The following is a 19,263-nucleotide window of genomic DNA, read 5'->3' as shown; positions in this document are numbered from 1 at the left end:
TTCTTATTCTGAGAAAATGTTCTCATTGGACAGAAGATTAATCTTCATAGATATGCTAACACCTTTCACTCTTCAAATCAAAAGGAAAAAAAAAATTGCTGCTATATCCAAACAAAATTTGATTGGTTTTACACAGTATTAAATATGTTACAAACAATGTGTTATATTAAGAACATTGCCTGTCTGACTCTTTCTCCCAGACTGAAGACTGAATATCTTCTTTCTGGTTTTCCTATTACAAAATTCAGCTGCATGAACGCTCAGGAGGAAACAGAAGGACAGCTTACATCATACTCATTTTAAAACCTGTGCATTAGATATTTGTGCCACTTAAAATCAATTTAAACAAACTTTTGGTTTTGTAAGTATGCCTTTTTATTTGAATCGCTTGTGTAGTATAAGCCTTACTGAGCCCAGAGATATTTGGATAAAGCTCATCTGATGGTGTCTGAAGTTAAATGGAAACTCATAGAGAGGCATTAATGATTTATTGCAGCCCTCACTTTTGGAAAAATGGCAGTCTCAGGATCAGATGACAGCTGAGAAGACAGTCTTTTTGTCCTGGCCTGTAGCTGAACGTCAGTGCTTCTTTTTATTTATGATTTTTTTCCACATTTGATACTAATCAGTGTATTTCCAGCTTGCATTGATTCCTTTATCGGTTTGTCACAGATGAGATTATTTTAGCTTTGCTTTATTTTGTTGTATTTTAATGCAATATTCATGCAGTAAGTACTATCTTTTAAACCAGTTTTTAGCATTGTTTTAGATTTCATCAGAAATGGAAAAAATGACTTTTTGTCTACTTGTCTTATGGTTAAACTAAAATCTGTTTAGAATCTCCAAATGCCAAAGCTTTTTAAAGGCTTATAATTCACATCTCATTATATTTGTTGAATTTTTATTGATATGATCATTATTGTTGGAAATTCCCAATATATTGACATAGGTATATAGATATTGGTCAAAACTCTTTAACTTTCCTTGCGGTCTTTCCTCAACAACAGCATTAAGGTGTTACATAATGTGTCACCAATCTGAGCTTGCAGTCAGTGAAACTGGTGTGAGCGTATACATCTATGTAAGTGAACAAGCAAATAACTAGTGGTGTGCACATGTAAATCTTCTAACTCTAACAAACTGCCCATTAGTATTCTTTGCAAATACCATGAAGAACAATTTTAGGATTAAAGGAGTAGCATCCCAGTAAAATCTTGAGAAGCTCATTCATGTGTTTATCTTTAGAAAATTTATTTCTGCAACAGTGCCTTCAGGTCAGTCTAAAAAGTCAGCTGATTCAGAATGCTGCTCACATTCTCACTGAAAGTAGGAGAATAGAGCACATCACTCCGGTTATAAAGTCCTTATACTGGCGCCTTGTAATTTAGAGAATACTTTAAAATATATTTGATAGTTCATAAATTACTGAATGGGTTAGCACCAAATACATTAAGGAACAGTTGTCATTGTAACAACCTTCCAGACCACTCAGGTGTTCTGGTTATTGTCTACTCTGCAGCCCCAGAATCTGAACAAAGCATGAAGAAGCAGTATTCATCATTTTTTTGTGCTCCTCTAATTCAGAACAAACTTCCAAAATCTCCAAAACTGCTGAAACTCCCAAGGCAAACCCCCCCCCCTATTTTTTGAGTTACCTTTGTTATCAAAATTAACTGAATGATTCTAGCCCAGATTACATTTTATTAGTTCTCTTTTGTTGCTATAGGTAATGTTTCTTTTTAGTTTGTTTTGTCATATTTAAGTCATGCATATCACATTGAATTGTCTTGTTGCTGAAATTGCAAATAATAGCAACAGTTACTCGACTTGTTTTTTGTTTCAGTTTCTGTAAAACCACCTTGTGGATATAAAGTCTTACTGATTGCTACTAAAACACATAAGGGAAAATACATAACTAAAATCTATTTTATAGACATGCATTTTTCAAAAATATTTATTTTCTTACAAAAATTACATTCAACATTTGTATTTTGTTTGAAATGTAGATTTACGAATAACAACTGAAAAAAAAAGGAATGAAAAAAGAAAAGTGTCTCCCTCCGTCCGTCCCTCTTCCGGTGTCGTGCTGTTCCAGCGGCGGATGTTGATGTTTTGTTTCGGAGCTCGCTGAGGCGATATGTGAACTACTTCATATTTTTGTACCCACCCTCTCCGTTTTGTCTTGGGTCTGTATTTTAGGAAAGGTTTCTCTGTTTGTCGGCACCGTGTTTCTCCCGGTGTCACTGCCGGGGAGCGATGATGGAGGACTTTGATGAAATCTACGAAGAGGAGGAGGAAGAAGAGGACGAGGACAGGGCCGCAGAGGAACAGCTCCTCAAGTACGCTCCGGACCCGGTGGTGGTTCGAGGGTCCGGCCACGTCACGGTGTAAGTGACCGGTGAAGCCCGTCGCTTTAATGAGGGACCCCTTGTCTTTACCGAGGAAATAATCAAGCCTTCGCTGTCTTCCGCGTAAAACTGTTAGCACAGTGTTAGCGCTAGCGAAGTCAGCTAGCTGCTAACCTAACACAGCAGGCTGAACAAGGAAGGAAAGTGGAGCTGCTTATGACATTTACATTTTGACAATGGAGATTTACGCGCTATCAACCTCCCACCTATAGCTTAATAGTGACGTTCCACTGACAAACCCAGCTACTGTGTGCTGACACTTTTACAGACTTTGTTTTAGCCTAAATATCCGTATATCCAAATATTGACCTGTAGAACTTTTAAGCACAGTTTAGGAGCCTGTTTACTTCAGCATGTATGTTTATGTTTTATGGCCAGATTTAAGAAGATTGATCTAAACCAGCTTTGTTTAACAAGATTAGCTGTCAAGATGAACTTTTTAGCTTTGCATAAAGATTTTTAAGTTAAATAGACACCATGTATCCAGACTAGTCAGTTTGTGTAAATCTGACTAAATAGAACACAAAAACAGCAATTCAGTAGTTATTGATAACTTAAATATGATTAAACATTCTTGAAGTGAATCAGAGGGGGGGGGGGACCCATACTCTTGCAGAAAATGCAACATCCTACAAAGACAAGTGAAGTCCTGTAAACTTAATAATAAAACAATGATTTTGCTATAAGCTGATTGAGGGACAAGTGGGGGGAAAATAACAAAGTTTGAGAAGAAAACGGTCAGTAAACTAGAGATAACATCCATCCATCCATTTTCTTGCACCCTTGTCCCTCAGTGGGGTCGGGAGGGTTGCTGGTGCCCATCTCCAGCTAACGTTCCAGGCGAGAGGCGGCGGTCACCCTGGACAGGTCACCAGTCTGTCGCAGGGCAACACAGAAACACACAGGACAAACAACCATGCATACACACACTCACACCTAGGGGCAATTTGGAGAGGCCAATTAACCTGACAGTCATGTTTTTGGAATGTGGGAGGAACCCGGAGAAAACCCACGCATGCACAGGGAGAACATGCAAACTCCATGCATAAAGACCGGGGCCGGGAATCGAACCCAGAACCTCCTTGCTGCAAGGCAACAGGTCTACCAACTGCGCCACTGTGCAGCCCACATAGACATAACACATTTTTCAAAATACAGTTAAACAAACAAACAAAAAAAAAGATGAATCTGTCCTCAACCATCTAAAAATGGCAGACTACAAAAATTCGGAGTGGGCTTTCCTAAAAACCTGTATAAAGGACGGATTGAGGATGGATTTAGATTCAGTTACACAGACCAAAGTCAGACGCATGTTTTGCAGTCTGAATGTAACTCTGTCCTGGGACATATAGGTGGCTAGATATTACAGATATGTCGATTAGAATTTTGTGACCGATATCTGATCTTAAATTTGTGAAGCGTTTATATGCTGATACAGATTTCTCTAAGAACTATAAACACAACATTTAAGATATTTTTGGATCCTTTCTTCCTTCCTTGAGCAGACATTAATTATTTATGTTGAGGCCAGAGGTGGTGTCATGCCCTGAAAGGGCAGAGCGAAAGAGACTGACTGATTATAGACTTGATGTTTTAATTGGCTGTAGCATCTTGTAAGGGAGACTGGTGTAGCCATCACTGCAGAAACCACATTCTCTGGTTCAGTTCCCTCTAGGTTTTTTGCTGCTTAACTCTTAGTTTTTTTTAAAAAGGCTGCCAACTTTTCCAAATCCATGATGTTCCTTAAGAGGTTGAAAGCTCAAAAGAATGAAACTGCACATCTTAGCTTTAATCCATTCAACCTACATGGCTGTTGTCTATTGGTCTCTCTTGTCATGTTTTACAAAATATATATTTTAAGTAGATTCTTAACTCTGTGTGCTCCCTCTGACCTTATTTTAAACACCTCTGTAATAATTAATATATATTTGTTGGGGACACTGATTGAAAATTTGGGCTGGTATCAATAATATTGCAGTTAAGGTCAGTAGGCATGTTTACAATAATAATAATAATAATTCAGGTGGTTGAAAACTTTTCTGAAACTAATCCCGTGTGGACAATATTTGTTTATTTCAAACAATGTGGTGGAGATATTTCTTTTTATAAAGACCCGTCTATGTGTGCACAAGGCCTTTGGATAGAAAAGCAATCTTTATAGCGGACATTTTATAGTAGTAGTGAATAATCTGACCTGCTTGTGGAAGTGGATAACCTTTTCATAAAATAGTCCATAATATTTAAAAAATCCGAGCTTTCGCGTCACAAGATGTGCATTCACAAGAGCCACAAGAGAGTCACAAGAGCACCGAGACCCAGTGAAGTTGTAGATGAATTTGCTCGACACTCTGCGGTCAGCCTCTAGACTTTTAAGGTTTATGTATTCGGGAAACATTTTTCTGTCATTGTGTGAATGCAGAAGCTTTGCACTGTTGGCTTGTGATTGTATAGGCTGTAGCTGAATGCCATAAATATTACCAGAGATTACTTAAAAATGTTAAGTATGCAAGTCTCTCCTCTTAATCCTTTTATACTTGAGGAATTACCTTAAAGCGACTTAATCCTTTGCACAAAAGAATTCAGCTGCATTTTTAAAAGGAAACATTCCTTCATGCAGTCATGAGAATGAAAAACTGTACTGAGTTTTTTTTTCTCTCCTAGCCTTTGTTAGGCCGTTTTGTATTACCGGTCACCAACCATGGGTCCAAAGATACTGATTATTGTTTTACAACCGTTACATTACAGTGATCTGTGCAGGACTTTTTCTTTACTTAAGGCACGTTTTAAGAGTTTTATTTCAACATTTATAAGCGAGTCCATGGCATGGAGCGGCTTTACATGTCACAGACGTGTAACATGTAAATTCTCTTTGTATAAAGTTTCTATTTGTTATAAAACTTCTCACACTTATTCTTGCCTTCTGTGTCTTCTATGAATGCACATCATCTTTTGAATGGTCTAGCTGATATAGATTAAACATTTAATGCTGCTGTGTTCGTCAAAGTTAAGTAAGGTTGACAAACTAAATAAGAACTGATCATGGTTTTTACTGGCTGGTGCTAATTCCTGGTTTTATTTCAAGATAAGATAAGCTTTATTGTTATCCCACACGTAAGGCAGTTCAGTGAAACAGTGTCGGCAGCAATAGATCAGATAAAGACGCAGTGCAAAGGTGGCTCGAAAACATAAAAGTTTGTAGTTAAAGTGAAACAAAAGTAAAAAGCTTAAAATTATATTAATATTTAGTACCTAAAATAGTCTGATTTTGACCTATCTCAGTTTTCTAAATAAAACCTATAAAATCGACTGACTTGTCTAAGTTCTCTTTTACACTGTTGGGCCCCATTTGTTTGCATTTGACCTGCTAGATACGAATCAGAGCTGATAGAATGGAATATTGTCACGTTTTGAACACTTCACCGGAATACACAAATCAGACCATCTTTCCTTATCCATAATAAATGAATAATGATTATTCCATCAAGACTGCTTTGCCTTTGATTAAGTTGGGTTAAAATGTTTTTGTTTTCTTTTTTTTCCACAGGTTTGGACTTAGTAACAAATTTGAGTCAGAATTTCCTTCAGCACTTACAGGGAAGGTGAGTGTGTGACAAATACCCCACTTACTTATACATGTTCACGGTGGGACTGGTAGAACCGGCAGGATTCGCACATCAACGCATCACAGGCCCATGTAGAATGGGGCTGGTGGATCACCAGATATTTCCTACATTACTTGACTTCCAACTACCAGACGCTCCAAAATATATGCCGTCTCTGTTCTATTCTTTGTTTTTCATTTTTTAAAATGCCCTTTTTTAAAATTGTTATTGCCTGAAAAGCAATAACATAGCATTTGCTTGGTTTTGCTTTATCATTTGCAGCTAAAAATACTTTTAACGAAAGTTCAGCCCTTTATTCTTGACTTAACGTTTTTACAGTGTTGGGCTGATTGGATCTGATAATTGGATAGCAAATGGTGCTTAATAGGAGTTTTCTTTTAACAGAATTTGAATCAGTTGAAGCTAAAAAGTGAATTTTTATTTACAGACAGATTTCTTTTTTATCTTAAATGCAACATCTATATGTTTTTTGTACAGTATTGGCTTAATATCTGCTCTGAATGTGTTGTTCTTTCAGCAAGTTGCTTTTTTTTTTAGTCTGTATTCTCCAGTTAATGATTAAATGACTATTTAATAAGTGATTTATTGCTATTAATCTATTATATATATATATATTTTTTCAGGACTAATTTCAGTTATCTTCTTTTTTTCCCCTATATTTACCAAGAAAAATGCAGTAAATATTTGCTCTTGCACAAGAAATACAAATGACTTACTTACGTAATGTCAGTAAGTCTGCGGTGTGTCAGATGAGACTGTATTTACAGTTTTTCGGCCTCCTGTAGGTGGCGCCAGAAGAGTTCAAAGCCAGCATCAATCGAGTGAACAGCTGCCTGAGGAAGACGCTCCCAGTGAACGTGCGCTGGCTCCTGTGCGGCTGCCTCTGCTGCTGCTGCACTCTGGGCTTCAGCTTGTGGCCGGTCATCTGCCTCAGCAAAAGGGTAGGAGGCAGCCGCTACATGCCGACTTTCACTTGCATGCATCTCGAAAGTAGCTGTGTTGGATTTGCTGCAGCATCACTGTGAAAACATTGTTTTCATCATTCAATGTTTTGTCCTTTCCCTCCTCAGACGAGAAGATCAATAGAGAAACTTTTAGAGTGGGAAAACAACAGACTTTATCACAAGGTAGGGGAGCATGCTGATAGATGCTGGGTTTGGAAATGTGCAAAATCTCTCATCGTTATTTCACTCGTTTTGCAGTTGTGTTTGCATTGGAAACTTAGCAAACGGAAGTGCGAGACCAACAACATGATGGAATATGTGAGTATATAAGTCGTGTTTTATTGTTTTATGAGTCTATATGTTAAAGCGACACTTGAAAATACATCTATAGGATCTATAAACACCAATCACTGCGAAAGAAAACTATTGAAGGCACTGTTGAAAGTTTAGTTGGGCCAAGAAAAATTACATAATTTGTGGTAACGGGTTAGCAGTAACCCATTACCACACCTCTTCCATTGAAGTAACCCTCTTCCATTGTAGCAATTTCAGGTTAAGAAATTATACTTTTTAAAATATTTTCTGTCAGTATTTAGCAGATGTTTGAAATTGTTTCTTTAATCAACTGTTAACAAAAAATACATATAGATATACATATTTAAAGCAATCTATTTTTTACCCTTTACAGTGACGTTAACAGAGAAAGAGACTTCAATTGTCTGCTGTGGCCACAAATTGAGACATTTGTAGGTGTAAAGAGGGAAACGCAGAAAGCAGCTGAAACATTAGTCATTCAATTCTAAGACGTTCAAGACTTAATCCTAAGTCTGCGAAGGAATATTATCATTTTTTTTCTAAATTATTAACTATAAACACCTTTTTTCAACAGACTTGTCAATTCGACTAAAAATAAACTCTTGTATGAGTTTCTCAAAATCTTGTTTTAGTCCTGGAAATGTTCTTCTGGTGGCAGAAGACCGACTTTGTACTTGTTTTTATGTGTCTTGAAGGTTCAGCTCTGCTTCCCATAAGCAATGTTGCACATTATGTCACACTGCCACATGATGGAAGCGTAAGGCCTGAGGAATGGCATCAGTGTCAGGAATAAACAAAACCACTCTAACTACGGTCTCTTGTCCATCTTTGAGTTGTAACTTGCATTCTTTTTGTTTTCCGACCTGCAGGTAATCCTAATAGAGTTCCTTCCCAAGATCCCCATCTTCAAACCAGACTAACGAGACGACAGAAGAGCCAAAAAAACCCTCCACCGCTGCCCAGTTTTCTCCTAATGGCTGTGAAACTCCTCCCTCTGAAAAACTCCACTAGTGTTTACATTTGTCGCCCCTCTTTCCACAAATATACCTGTTCTGCATCCTTGTTTACAAATCCAGCAGCCCCTTGCTTTTTTTTCCCCTTTTGCCATTGAAATTTGACCATTTGGTCAAACTTGTGCTCTGTTGAGCAGCTGCTGACCCTCTTCAGAGGAGAAGCAGCCATTTGCAGGGACGCTGCTTTTAAAGCTCCGACAAGAAAACTGGACGCTCAAGTTGAGTTCTGTGAGACAAAAACTGGATATTTGTCACTTTCGTCCCTAAACTAAGCACACAGCACAGCCAGACTTTAAACAAACTTCACAGGCTCCCTTGGTTTGAGAGCTGTTGGCTTCACGCCCTGAATCTGTACTTTGGAAACAAGCTGGAGCGAAACACGAGAGTTCATCCAGATAAATGTGAAGCAGACAGACTGGTCCCACAGGAACATGTCAAAGTTCACTCCTCAGCCGTCGGATGTCTTCTTGCCCTGTGCACAACCAGTGACAATCACACACTCTGACTGCACTGTTTATACTATATAAATGGGTCTTTGTGCTACACAGTTCACCCAAAGCAATTAGATTTCGATGTTTGTGTCCAAGTGATGGACTGGTCACCTAGCAACCGGGCAACGACAAAACAAAGGTTTCTTTCACTGTTTTTCTTTATTTTACGGATCAGGTTTTGTTTACTGTTTTTGTTCAAGTGTGCATGTGCGGGTCAGACAGAGAAACAAGCAGTCAAAATGGAAATACAGAAATGTCACACCTCAGAAAGAAAAAGATTTCTTTCTTAATGGGGTTTTTTTTGTTACCTCTTATGATCTTTTTTTGGTTTGTGTAAGTGTATTGTTCATGGCAACTTTTGGTTGTTCCTTTTGTTAAATTTGTGGTTAAGTGTCAACATTGAAGCACTCTCTCTGAGTCCTGCACTCCTTTTTCTGTGGCCTGTGTCACTAAAACACAAAGCTTAACTTGTTTCCAAGTGTTTGAGTCCAAGGGTGCGTTCACACTGCCATGAAAAGATCAGATACAGGTCACATTACGTCAAAAAAATCGGAATTGGGTCACTTCAGGCTGCAGTCTGAACGCACCCCAAGACAAGAGTCGGAGCTCTGCTGTTTTAGGTGTCTCGATTTATAAGTTCAGGTGTTTTGGTTGACAAGGACGTTTAAATTAAGCAGACTCAACCCAAACTGGAAACGTGAATTAAACGTTGCACTAGTACATATTTGTTTTTTTTGTTTGTTTTTTTTAAACCATAAAACTGCTTCTTACGTTGGAAAACCTACAAAGATTCATCTTAGCATCCTTGTTTTTTTTACCCTCATGTTCACTTGCTGCAGTGATGCTGAGCTGAATAAAAGGCGATCAAGACGGTAATTTCTTGGTGAATATAGGGATTTCAAAGGTGCCACTCTTTCTGTTTAAAGCTTGAACGCATCATAGACGTGGGAACAGGTGTGGGCCGATATGAGACTGAGTGAAAACGCCACGCTTTCACCGATTCACGCAAAGATTGAAATCGGTGTCTAACATGATGTAGTTGCTTCGAAAACGGCTGCAGCTACAAAAATAACAGTATTTCTACAGTTAGTTTTTAAAATGCGCTGACTGTGCATCATGCAGTACCTTGTTGCAGTTCTTGCCTTGTACGCAGCGACACAGGCAGCATAACAGTCTGATGATAGCTGGTCAGTTAGTTGTGCTAAGGTAGCTATACCAGACGTGATGCTCACAGCTTTCATTACCAGGAATGTTTCTAAACGGCATCTTTTTTTTTTTTTTTCCTTGCAAACAAGGGGAAGTGAAGTGGCCTTTTTTCAGCCAGACGACAGCTCTGTTGTTCTGAATATTCAGAATGGAGAGAAATACATCCACTCTGGTTCTTTTTCACGGACCTTTGCAGCATCATGGCGATAAATTGTAGCGGTTTGAAAGTTTCTAAAAGCCTTGGTGTCCCTTCATTCTTTAAATCTGCCCACACCTACCTGAGAAGAAAGAAAACAAAATATCTAGCACCCATTGTAGAATATAAGTAGTAAATTTATGGCACCTAAAGTGAGATGATTTGTTTTAAATTCAGCAACGGTTTTGGTTTATTTTTAACTTCATTGACTTTGTCTAAAACTGCTTCCATGTCACACGTCACAACTCAAAGCACCGCTCAGTCTGATGGCATACTCGGCATTTGATGAGGAGACAAGTTGGGACCGACAAAGACTGCAGACCAGTGCCCAAAACATCCATATATGTTTACTGAGATTATGTATACATATATCTGTGGAATTTGAACAAAGCCACCCTGTTTTAGCTCCGGTGACTGTACAGGTGGCACTCAGGGGACATAAATAATAAAATGTAGCATTAATAATCCTGTTGTCATTTTCTTTCCACAGTTGTGACAGGGTACCATGTGTAATAAGTACAAAAGACCACACATTACTTGAATAACTGTAAAATTATGCATTTAGTTTGTTTTGAGATGAAGAAAAAAAAATGTCAAAGTTGATTAAGCTTCCTGATGTCTCTGTGGTCTTTCTGTGCAGAAGCACACACTTCACCAACCCACACAGAAAAGTATTAGTTTATATCTTAAAAGACGATAAAAAAAATAAAATCAGCTGTCTTGCTGGTTGGCATTTTTGGTTCATCTGTCACTTTTCTACTTTTGATTGTCCTCTGCTTTTTGTAAATCAAGGCATAAGGTGTTTATTTTGTTTTTACGCTTTGGTATGCGCACAGTGAATGCCAGATGCATATTGAGTTCGTATTGCTGATCGTGTGATCGAGTTCTACACAGAAATGTGTCATTTTTTATATGATCCAGAGTGTAACCTGTATGTGTGTGACTGTGTGAGTGAGAAAAAGATATATACACATGTAGATAAAGTTATAAAACTACCAATAAAACAAAAATGGACAGCTTTCTTCCTCATTATTGTTGATGTGCAGGTTGTTCTTAATTTTTACCATCTCTCTTTGTTAAGACATTTCTTTTAAAAATGCTTCATAACCATAACACTGTAAGCCCATTTTAAGTCTGCAATAAATCTGAATAGAAAAAAGGACTAAATTAAAAAATAAATAAACCACAGTCCAAAAACATGACTGTCAGGTTAATTGGCCTCTCCAAATTGCCCCTAGGTGTGAGTGTGTGTGCGCGTGGTTGTGTGTCCTGTGTCGCCCTGCGACAGACTGGCGACCTGTCCAGGGTAAACCCGCCTCTCGCCCAGAACGTTAGCTGGAGATAGGCACCAGCAACCCTCCCAACCCCACTGAGGGACAAGGGTGCAAGAAAATGGATGGATGGATGAAAAAACATTATTGAACATGACTTCTTGTAAGAAATTAGCAATTGTGCACTTCTATTTATCATGTCACACTGAAGGTTCTAGCAATTGAAGAGTCCAATGAACCTCAAGTCAAATTCTTAATAAAGTTGATGAAGTGATCCCAAATCTTCTCTAAGACGTAATGTTTGGTTTTCCTAATTTGGTAAATTGAGCTCAGCTCACTCAGAGAAACAAATTATAAAGATTATTTATATATTGATGTTTTCAAGCCTATACTCATGACAGTTTGCTTTTGTAGATTATGATGGTACAATTCTTGGTTGTAACTAACTGCGACCAAAATTAAAGGTTTGTTTATAGATTTTAGGAAAAAAATCCACCTTGACCTGGTGTTTTTGAAGTCAACTGAGCTTATAAGCTTATAAACTATAGCTCTGCTGAATTCCTTTGCAATTAGTGGATGATTTATTCATACTTATCGAGCTAAAGTTACTTTTTCTCCCGCAAAAGAAAGCACTTAGGAACAGTTTTTAAAATTATTTTACTGACATTAGTGTGACAGTAAACTTGCTTTCAAGGGACTCACTAATTTCATTGTAGCAGTTGTAAAATATTGATATGACAGCTGAAAATATTGGGCAGTGCCAGGTCTTAATTAAGAACTTTAACTTAAAACACAACGAAATAAACTTCAACACAACTTTTAGAGGTTTATTTAATACATTTTACAAAAGCATTTTATAATAAAAAAAACTTCTCTAATGTATTCCCTAAAATTGGTGGTAATTTATATTCATAGTAGTTTAGTTTTTTTAACTTTTTAAATTCACTTTATTCCTAGAGCAGTCAGAATGTGAGTGTAGCCATTTGACTACTAGTAAGAGGATTTGCCACAAAATTTACATATTTATTCTTTTCTAAGCTCATTATTCTTCTTTTTATACTTTGGAGTTTTATTTAGGGGAACTGAGTCAGAGCTACTATTTCAACCAATTAAAAATTTCAAGTGTCTTCACCTTCTGACCAGATTCTCTATCGCCTGTATTGCTCTTGTGCCTGATCCTCATTTTGTTGAAAGTCTTAGTTTAAAATAGACTTTTAAGTCTTATGTCATTGTGATTTTTGTCACACTTTTGTTACACCGACATAAGACTAATGTTGTTATGTCTGCATTTGGGTCCAACTCTATTGAAAAACCTGACAAACTAATCTTGATTTATGCGAAGCAAATTTTTGCAAATAATTGGACATTTCAGAGCAGCATAAAAACTCTCAAAAACTCTCAAATATCATCCAGAAGACACAATTCTTTGTTGCTCAACATTTTTATTGAAGGGAAGAACTCATTTTCATTTTCTACAAACCCGACATGCTATTTCTTGACATCCAGCTTTTCCATTGCTTTCAGTCTAGAGTTGTGGGATGGCGAGAAGACATCAATTAACATGATATTTCCTGTAGAAACTCGAGATCAATTGAGTTTGGCCTCCAGATCACAGACCTTCTCCTCCTGATCACAGATTGCCTTCTTTACCTTTGCAAAATTCTGAGGAGCAGAAAATCATTTATTAATTTCATTTAATTAGAAAACATCACGTTTGTTTTTCAAAAGACATACAACAAAACAACATATACAGTGGTCACCGCAGTTCTCACATATTTTTGTGTAAAACATAACCCCAAATTCTTCACCAAAAAGTTGCTTTTTTTCTAGACCATATCTAAAACATTTTTGGCGCTGTGCTATTTGACATGCTATTGGCTGGCATTTGGAAAGCAGCCAATCCAGGAGCACCATTTATCTTCCTGTAGGGTGCGTTCACGCTGCATCCTAAAGTGACCCAATTCCGATTTTTTTTTTTAAGTAATGCGACCTGTATTCGACCTTTTCATGGCAGTGTGAACAGCACAGGTCGGATTTTTTTTTTTAATATGACCCATATCCGACACGTATCAAATTCAAATGCGACCTAATATTCAGGCCGCATTCATCCGAACTGAACGTCACTGATTCTCAACAAATCTCACTATTCTGCGTCCTGATACGCGCAAGCGGGAAGAAAAACAACAACCATGACGGACTATACGAGGATTAAGTTGTTAATATGTCGCTCCGGCAGGACAACAACTTCAAATATGTGAGCTATGCTCCACCGTTAATCTCCATGTTTACTTCCGCAAACACTGAGCACTTCTTCTTTTTATAGCGGTTGGCAGAACACTGAGAAAGCTGACGCTATTGCGCCCTCTAGTGCGCATGCGGGACACTTTCAGGTAGTTTGCCCTCCACACTGCAGAACGCATACAGGTCGCATTTACTGGCAGTATGAACGGCCCCGGCAGGGGCGGATCTACTGGGGTGGCATGAAGTGGCAGTGGCCACCCCAAACGAGAGCCTTGCCACCCCAGTTTGCGACTAAGAATTCAATAAATAGTTATGGCAAATCGGAGATTAAGCGCATGAAACTTTTTTTCCGACAACATTGAATGCAACACAATGTAACCTGACACCCAATGCTAAGAGTGGAGGGAAGTGGGAGAGAAGGACAGAGCGGAGGCAGCAGCATTGATGGATACATCATGGATATATATATATATATATAATATATATATATATATATATATATATATATATATATATATATATATATGTTACGGGACAGGACATATATTGGTGGTCAGGAAAATACTACAATCACACTAAGAATCAGAACAACGGCCGCAATGTTTAGCAGTTAATTCAACCATAGATAATGGTAACGTTTTAATTTAAAGAAAAGATTGAACAAGTGAGCAGTGGGTCAGCTATACTAGCCTAACTGTTGCTGGCCTGGTATCGACTTTGATAACCTTAGCATGTGCTGCGCAGTTCGGTGTGTTTTGGTTCCGTTAGCACTAAACAACCCGCCCACCACGTCATCAGTAGAGCAGCTGTTTAAATCAGCTAATCAACCGCCGCTGTGCTCAGGCGAAAACTTATTAATAATCACAATATAGACATTAAGCCTGACAACATAATGTAACAGACTGGATGTTCTGTTTTAGTGTTTTTGCTACTTTTTGTGTGAGAAATGTTTGTTTTTTGGTGTTGATTCCCCTGATCAGTAATCTCTGCTCTATCTGCTCCTCGAGCTTGTTTGTCGGTTGCCAAGGCAACGGGTCGAGAAAAGGCGGAATAAAAGTTGTTGGAGCAATTTTTTCTATATCCATTTGAATTTTGTTACTTTATTCTTAAATTTATATTTTTTGTATTATTTACAGTTTATTTGTAGCTTGATAATTGCTGATTTTATTTATTTTTTGTTTTATTATTATTATTATTATTATTATTATTATTATTATTATTATTATTATTATTATTATTATTTATTTTCTAAATTTAGACAGGAAGTAATGTGGATCAGTCCACTTTCTATAAGTGCAGGGGCCTGGAGAAGGACCAGCAGGCATTTGGGTTTGGGACCAATGGTTTTTAAGAGTGGTAGCATGAGAACAAATGAAAGTTTGATCTCTGTAATTGTTTGGTGAAAGAGGAAAATAAATCACCAAGAACAATCAATAAGTTTGGACATTGAACCTTGTTTTGCCTGTGTCGAGAACATGACCCCAGTGCCTTAGTAGTGGCTTGGTGGAACTTTTATTGGATGTTTGGCTTTGCAAACAGTCAGAAGTGGTTCTGTCTAGTTTGGTTCTTGACCTGTTTATCAGCTTTATTGTACCTTTATTGTGGCGCACTGCAGCCGCTGCAATTCCGAAAACAAGCGACAAAAACTGAGCTAATCCCCTGTGTTCTCAAAACGTGGTGATATTTATAACAGTTGTCAAACTACGGCTCCTACAGCATATTTAAAATAAAACGATTGACCAATATAAGTAGAAATTCGCCCTTTCTTGCATCTTGACAGAACTAACAGAAACTAAACTGTTTATAAATTTGTATCATGGAGAATTTATCACACATCAGTTTTCTAATCTTTATTTTAAGTCATATTATCTAATGACAAATGATGGCGCTACTAATATTTTCGTGACAGATTTCTCCTTGTCCTTTATTGGGATAAAATGGTTTTCTGGACACAATGAATCACATAGCGACCAATAGGTGCTGTCCAGTCCAGCAATGCATATCAATTAGCAGGAGAATGAAAGACACAAAAATAATTAACATGAATATATATACAGTATATATATACTGCCACCCCTGAAAAAGTCCCTGCCACCCTGTTGCCACCCCATAAATATTTTTCTAGATCCGCCCCTGGGCCCCGGCCAAAAAATCGGAATTGGGTCACTTCAGGCTGCAGTGTAAATGTACGCTTAGACTGATTGGGTGAAACCACAAGAGCAATAATAAGGAAGAACATGAATGTTAGCTTTCGTGTGAGACTATTTCCACTGTGCATATTGAAACATTTTAAGGTTTATATGGTTTTCGATTTAAACAGGCAGTTAGAAGCGCTTGTAGAGGGGGTTTCAAATATAGCACCTATTTGAGAACACCAAGAACATCAGATTCACTGATTGGATTTGATCTCAACTTTTCTCTTTGGATATTTGTCCCACTCAACTTTTGATTTCAGCTATGGATGAAGAATAAATGTACGTTATGCCATGCCTTACAAAAGTATTCATACTTGGTAAGCTTCCATATCCTGTGACATTAACACCAATTAGAGGGAGTATATCGTTATGAACTAAACAAAAAATGACACATTGCTTTACACAACTAGATGAAAAAAATGTGGTGGGGTCAAAGTTTGTCAAAGTTGGAGGGAAAACAAATTGAGTGAAACTTGTATAAAGGAAAAGGCTTTACATCAAGGGAAATAATGTTAAAACAGTACTCTACGTACAACGTACAACCCAAGGAGTTACACTTTTCAAGAAACAACATGCGCATTTATGATTAAATTAGTTTTCACACCTGTGTTGGGATCCTTGAGTTGAACTACTCCGAAGTTCAAACACTCGGCCTGCTTCTTAAAATCTTCCACCTCTTCATCCTTCACTGCAGTTCTCCTACCTGAGAGAGAAAACAATATCCTAGAGTTTTTTAAGAGTTTATATGAGACACATTACTGTTAAAACAAGGATGGTTCTGTGTTTAATTATTTTATTGACAGGTCTCGCTCTGCTCTGAGCAAAGATTTTTATTTATTTTTTTTGCTAAATGTTCTGTTAATACACGTCAAAGAATGAAGGAACTTGAAAGTCTTGTTTTAGTTTTAAGTAACTGTAAAAAGTATTAAAAAGATGCTGTTTTATGAGAAACATCCCTAAGAGTGCTAATCTTCTGAATGAACGGATCAGAGCTGAAGAGAGAGACAGAGCTAAATGGAGCTGGAGAGAGTTGAAAAAAATTACTATCTGCTGTTGTTTGATGTTATTTAATTTATCGAGTGACAACTGAAAACTTTTTGCTGTTTTCAGCCACAGGGATGTGGCCGGATTTTTCTAAGCTTATTTGATGTGACTTGGTGCTTTTATTCTCACTTAGAAGCTCCAGACTCCTGTGCGATAATCTTCCAGTGTACTGGACGTACAGAAGCATGCAATCTGGGCAGGAAGTCGGCAGGAGTGAGGCACGGTAGGAAAAAGGTCGCTCTGAGAACACAAACATGCACAGCATAATTAAAAAGCGTTTTTCCACCTCTGAACACAAGGTTCCATAATGTAGGTTCTGCGTAACGGTTTCTACAATGGTTGCCACCCACCCGAAAACAAAGTGTTGTTTATCACCGTTATGTTGTTATTGATTATGTGGCAAATGCCGGACCTTCAACAGGAGAAAAATGTTGTTAGGAATAAATTGTTTTAAAATTGTTAATGAACTAAAACACTGCAATTCGAGGTTTGAAATTACATTTTTGGGTGCTGAGTGGTGATGACTTCATCATTCGGAGTAATAGCCTTGACATCCACCCAGTTGGATGGTGGCGAAAATAATTGCCCAGCTGAGGCCATCGCCACAAAGTTCCATCTTCCAAGCATCTGGAAGACAAATAACTCACAAGGTTTGTGATTTGATAAATACAATCAGTCAGCATCACTGCGACAAAGAATCCGTGAAGGCGTAGATGATCTTACCTTATCTCTCTCATGGACTTGAATGGATTGGGTCATATTTTCACAGCTGATCACAGGAGCTGTCTGTCCGAGAGACAGAAGACTGAACACAACCACGGCTGCCTGAAGAGACTCCATCATGGCCGACTCGCTGTACGTGTCTGTCCTGACTTCACAGGGTGCTGTAAATTAACAAGGTTCAGGCACTGTGGACTGACAGGGGCCCCATTATTTATTTTAGTGTCGCAACAGATTAAAAAAAACAAACGTCAGTTTCAGTCAGTGGTGCCTACAAGAGCGGGAAATGTTTTGAAATGTTTCAAAAGATCAGATTAATCAGTAATGGCTTGGTTCATGATGTTTGAAGAAAAACAGCATTTCTTTCCAGCAATGACATTTAAAACCAGCGTGTTTAGTTTTAAGGAGTTTCAAAACATTCTTTTTGATTTTTTTGCACGTATTTGAGATATTTGTGGCTAAAGGGTTCAGGTTGCTTTTTCTCATCCATCCATCCATCCACCCACCCACCCATCCATCCATCCATCCATCCATCCATCCATCCATCCATCCATCCATCCATCCATCCATCCATCCATCCATCCATCCATCCATCCATCCATCCATCCATCCATCCATCCATCCATCCATCCATCCATCCATCCATCCATCCATCCATCCATCCATCCATCCATCCATCCATCCATCCATCCAGTGTTGTAGTGAACTGTCTTGTTTGTGTTTCAGTTACTTTTTTGTCCTGGGATTTTGTTCTCAAGATGACAGGTGTGACATTTACCGCAACTTAATATGAAAGACTGGTTGTATTCAATAGCAGCCATGTTTTTCCACTTTGAAAACTTTGAAAATTCAGACTTTCTCCATACGTTTACAGCAAAAACTAAAATTTTGCCGCCATGGTCTTGAATGGAACTGAGGTTAGATTTTTTTTTTGATAGGATTTTGACAAATGTATTTGCTTAGGTGACAAGTAAGATTTACTTTGAAATAACAAAAAGCTTAATTTGGAAAGTTGTCTCTTACCAGTTAAGGTTATATATCAAACAGATGATGGAAATTAACTGACTCTAAAACTGAAACTCATGGAGTAGAAAATTCACTTTTAACATTGATCTTTCTGAATAAACAGTGTGTAACCAAGTGAAAGAGTACAATGTGAAGCCCTGCATGTCAGGAGACTGATTAATTATATGCCCATCTTCGTTGTAACCCTGTTGTCATCATGTTGATTCCAGAAATGCTTACCATATTTGGAATTATTTTCCTGATATCCATATCTTCTGATCTAACCCCAGACCATGACAAATCCTGTTAAGAACATGAAGGAAAGTCTTTATGGATGTCACAAAGTGTCATTTGTTAAATAATGACACTTTTACTGCAAAGTTGGCACATTTAATGGACTTTCAATGCAAGATGTTCTGCCATGTTTCTGATAGTGTCATGTCAGTCTTATGCACACCCCTTCAAATTAAGTGTTATCATAATGAGTCTAACCCATAATAAAGAAATAAATCTATCGCCATTTTGGAAATAACTATATATATTCTGTACCTGAATGGTTTTCTCCTTAGCTTTGTGATGGGGGACATACTG

At 37.8% G+C, this 19,263-nt stretch overlaps 2 protein-coding genes across 3 annotated transcripts; one reads left to right on the top strand and one right to left on the bottom strand.

The window, feature by feature from the left end:
• Positions 1-1,992: 1,992 nt before the first annotated feature.
• On the top strand, positions 1,993-11,212 carry chic2 (cysteine-rich hydrophobic domain 2). 2 transcript variants are annotated; one of them, XM_008416285.3, is made up of 6 exons: positions 1,993-2,387; positions 5,953-6,007; positions 6,817-6,972; positions 7,102-7,158; positions 7,234-7,293; positions 7,986-8,098. In XM_008416285.3, the coding sequence occupies exons 1-6, from the start codon at positions 2,257-2,259 to the stop codon at positions 8,004-8,006; spliced, it is 480 nt and encodes a 159-aa protein (XP_008414507.1). In that variant the 5' UTR covers positions 1,993-2,256; the 3' UTR covers positions 8,007-8,098. The 2 variants fall into 2 exon arrangements, with proteins under 2 accessions (XP_008414507.1, XP_008414499.1); XM_008416277.3 differs by lacking the exon at positions 7,986-8,098 and adding an exon at positions 8,160-11,212 and having other exon boundaries at positions 1,996-2,387.
• A 1,677-nt stretch (positions 11,213-12,889) lies between these two features.
• LOC103468904 (uncharacterized) lies at positions 12,890-17,845 on the bottom strand. Its single transcript, XM_008416292.2, has 6 exons — positions 17,671-17,845; positions 17,447-17,574; positions 17,298-17,359; positions 17,077-17,187; positions 16,508-16,606; positions 12,890-13,129 (listed from the first exon to the last, which is right to left on the bottom strand). The coding sequence occupies exons 1-6, from the start codon at positions 17,788-17,790 to the stop codon at positions 13,098-13,100; spliced, it is 552 nt and encodes a 183-aa protein (XP_008414514.1). The 5' UTR covers positions 17,791-17,845; the 3' UTR covers positions 12,890-13,097.
• Positions 17,846-19,263: the final 1,418 nt, after the last annotated feature.

The sequence above is a fragment of the Poecilia reticulata genome, chromosome 1, assembly GCF_904066995.2.
Source record: "Poecilia reticulata chromosome 1, P_reticulata-male-v2, whole genome shotgun sequence".
In the NCBI taxonomy this organism is placed as follows: Eukaryota; Metazoa; Chordata; class Actinopteri; order Cyprinodontiformes; family Poeciliidae; genus Poecilia; species Poecilia reticulata.
Note: the sequence above shows the minus strand (reverse complement) of the source record. Positions and strands in the feature narration are given on the sequence as shown.

Bases quoted from the DNA above. Each gene is read 5' to 3' on its own strand.
- chic2 (XM_008416277.3), top strand. From the start codon at position 2,257: ATGATGGAGGACTTTGATGAAATCTACGAAGAGGAGGAGGAAGAAGAG. The intron at 2,388-5,952 runs GTAAGTGACCGG...TTTTTTCCACAG, and splicing joins GGGTCCGGCCACGTCACGGT to GTTTGGACTTAGTAACAAAT. The intron at 6,008-6,816 runs GTGAGTGTGTGA...GGCCTCCTGTAG, and splicing joins CTTCAGCACTTACAGGGAAG to GTGGCGCCAGAAGAGTTCAA.
- LOC103468904 (XM_008416292.2), bottom strand. From the start codon at position 17,790: ATGATGGAGTCTCTTCAGGCAGCCGTGGTTGTGTTCAGTCTTCTGTCT. The intron at 17,188-17,297 runs GTGGGTGGCAAC...TTGTGTTCTCAG, and splicing joins AAACAACACTTTGTTTTCGG to AGCGACCTTTTTCCTACCGT. The intron at 13,130-16,507 runs GTGTGAAAACTA...TCTGCTCCTCAG, and splicing joins ACTCAAGGATCCCAACACAG to AATTTTGCAAAGGTAAAGAA.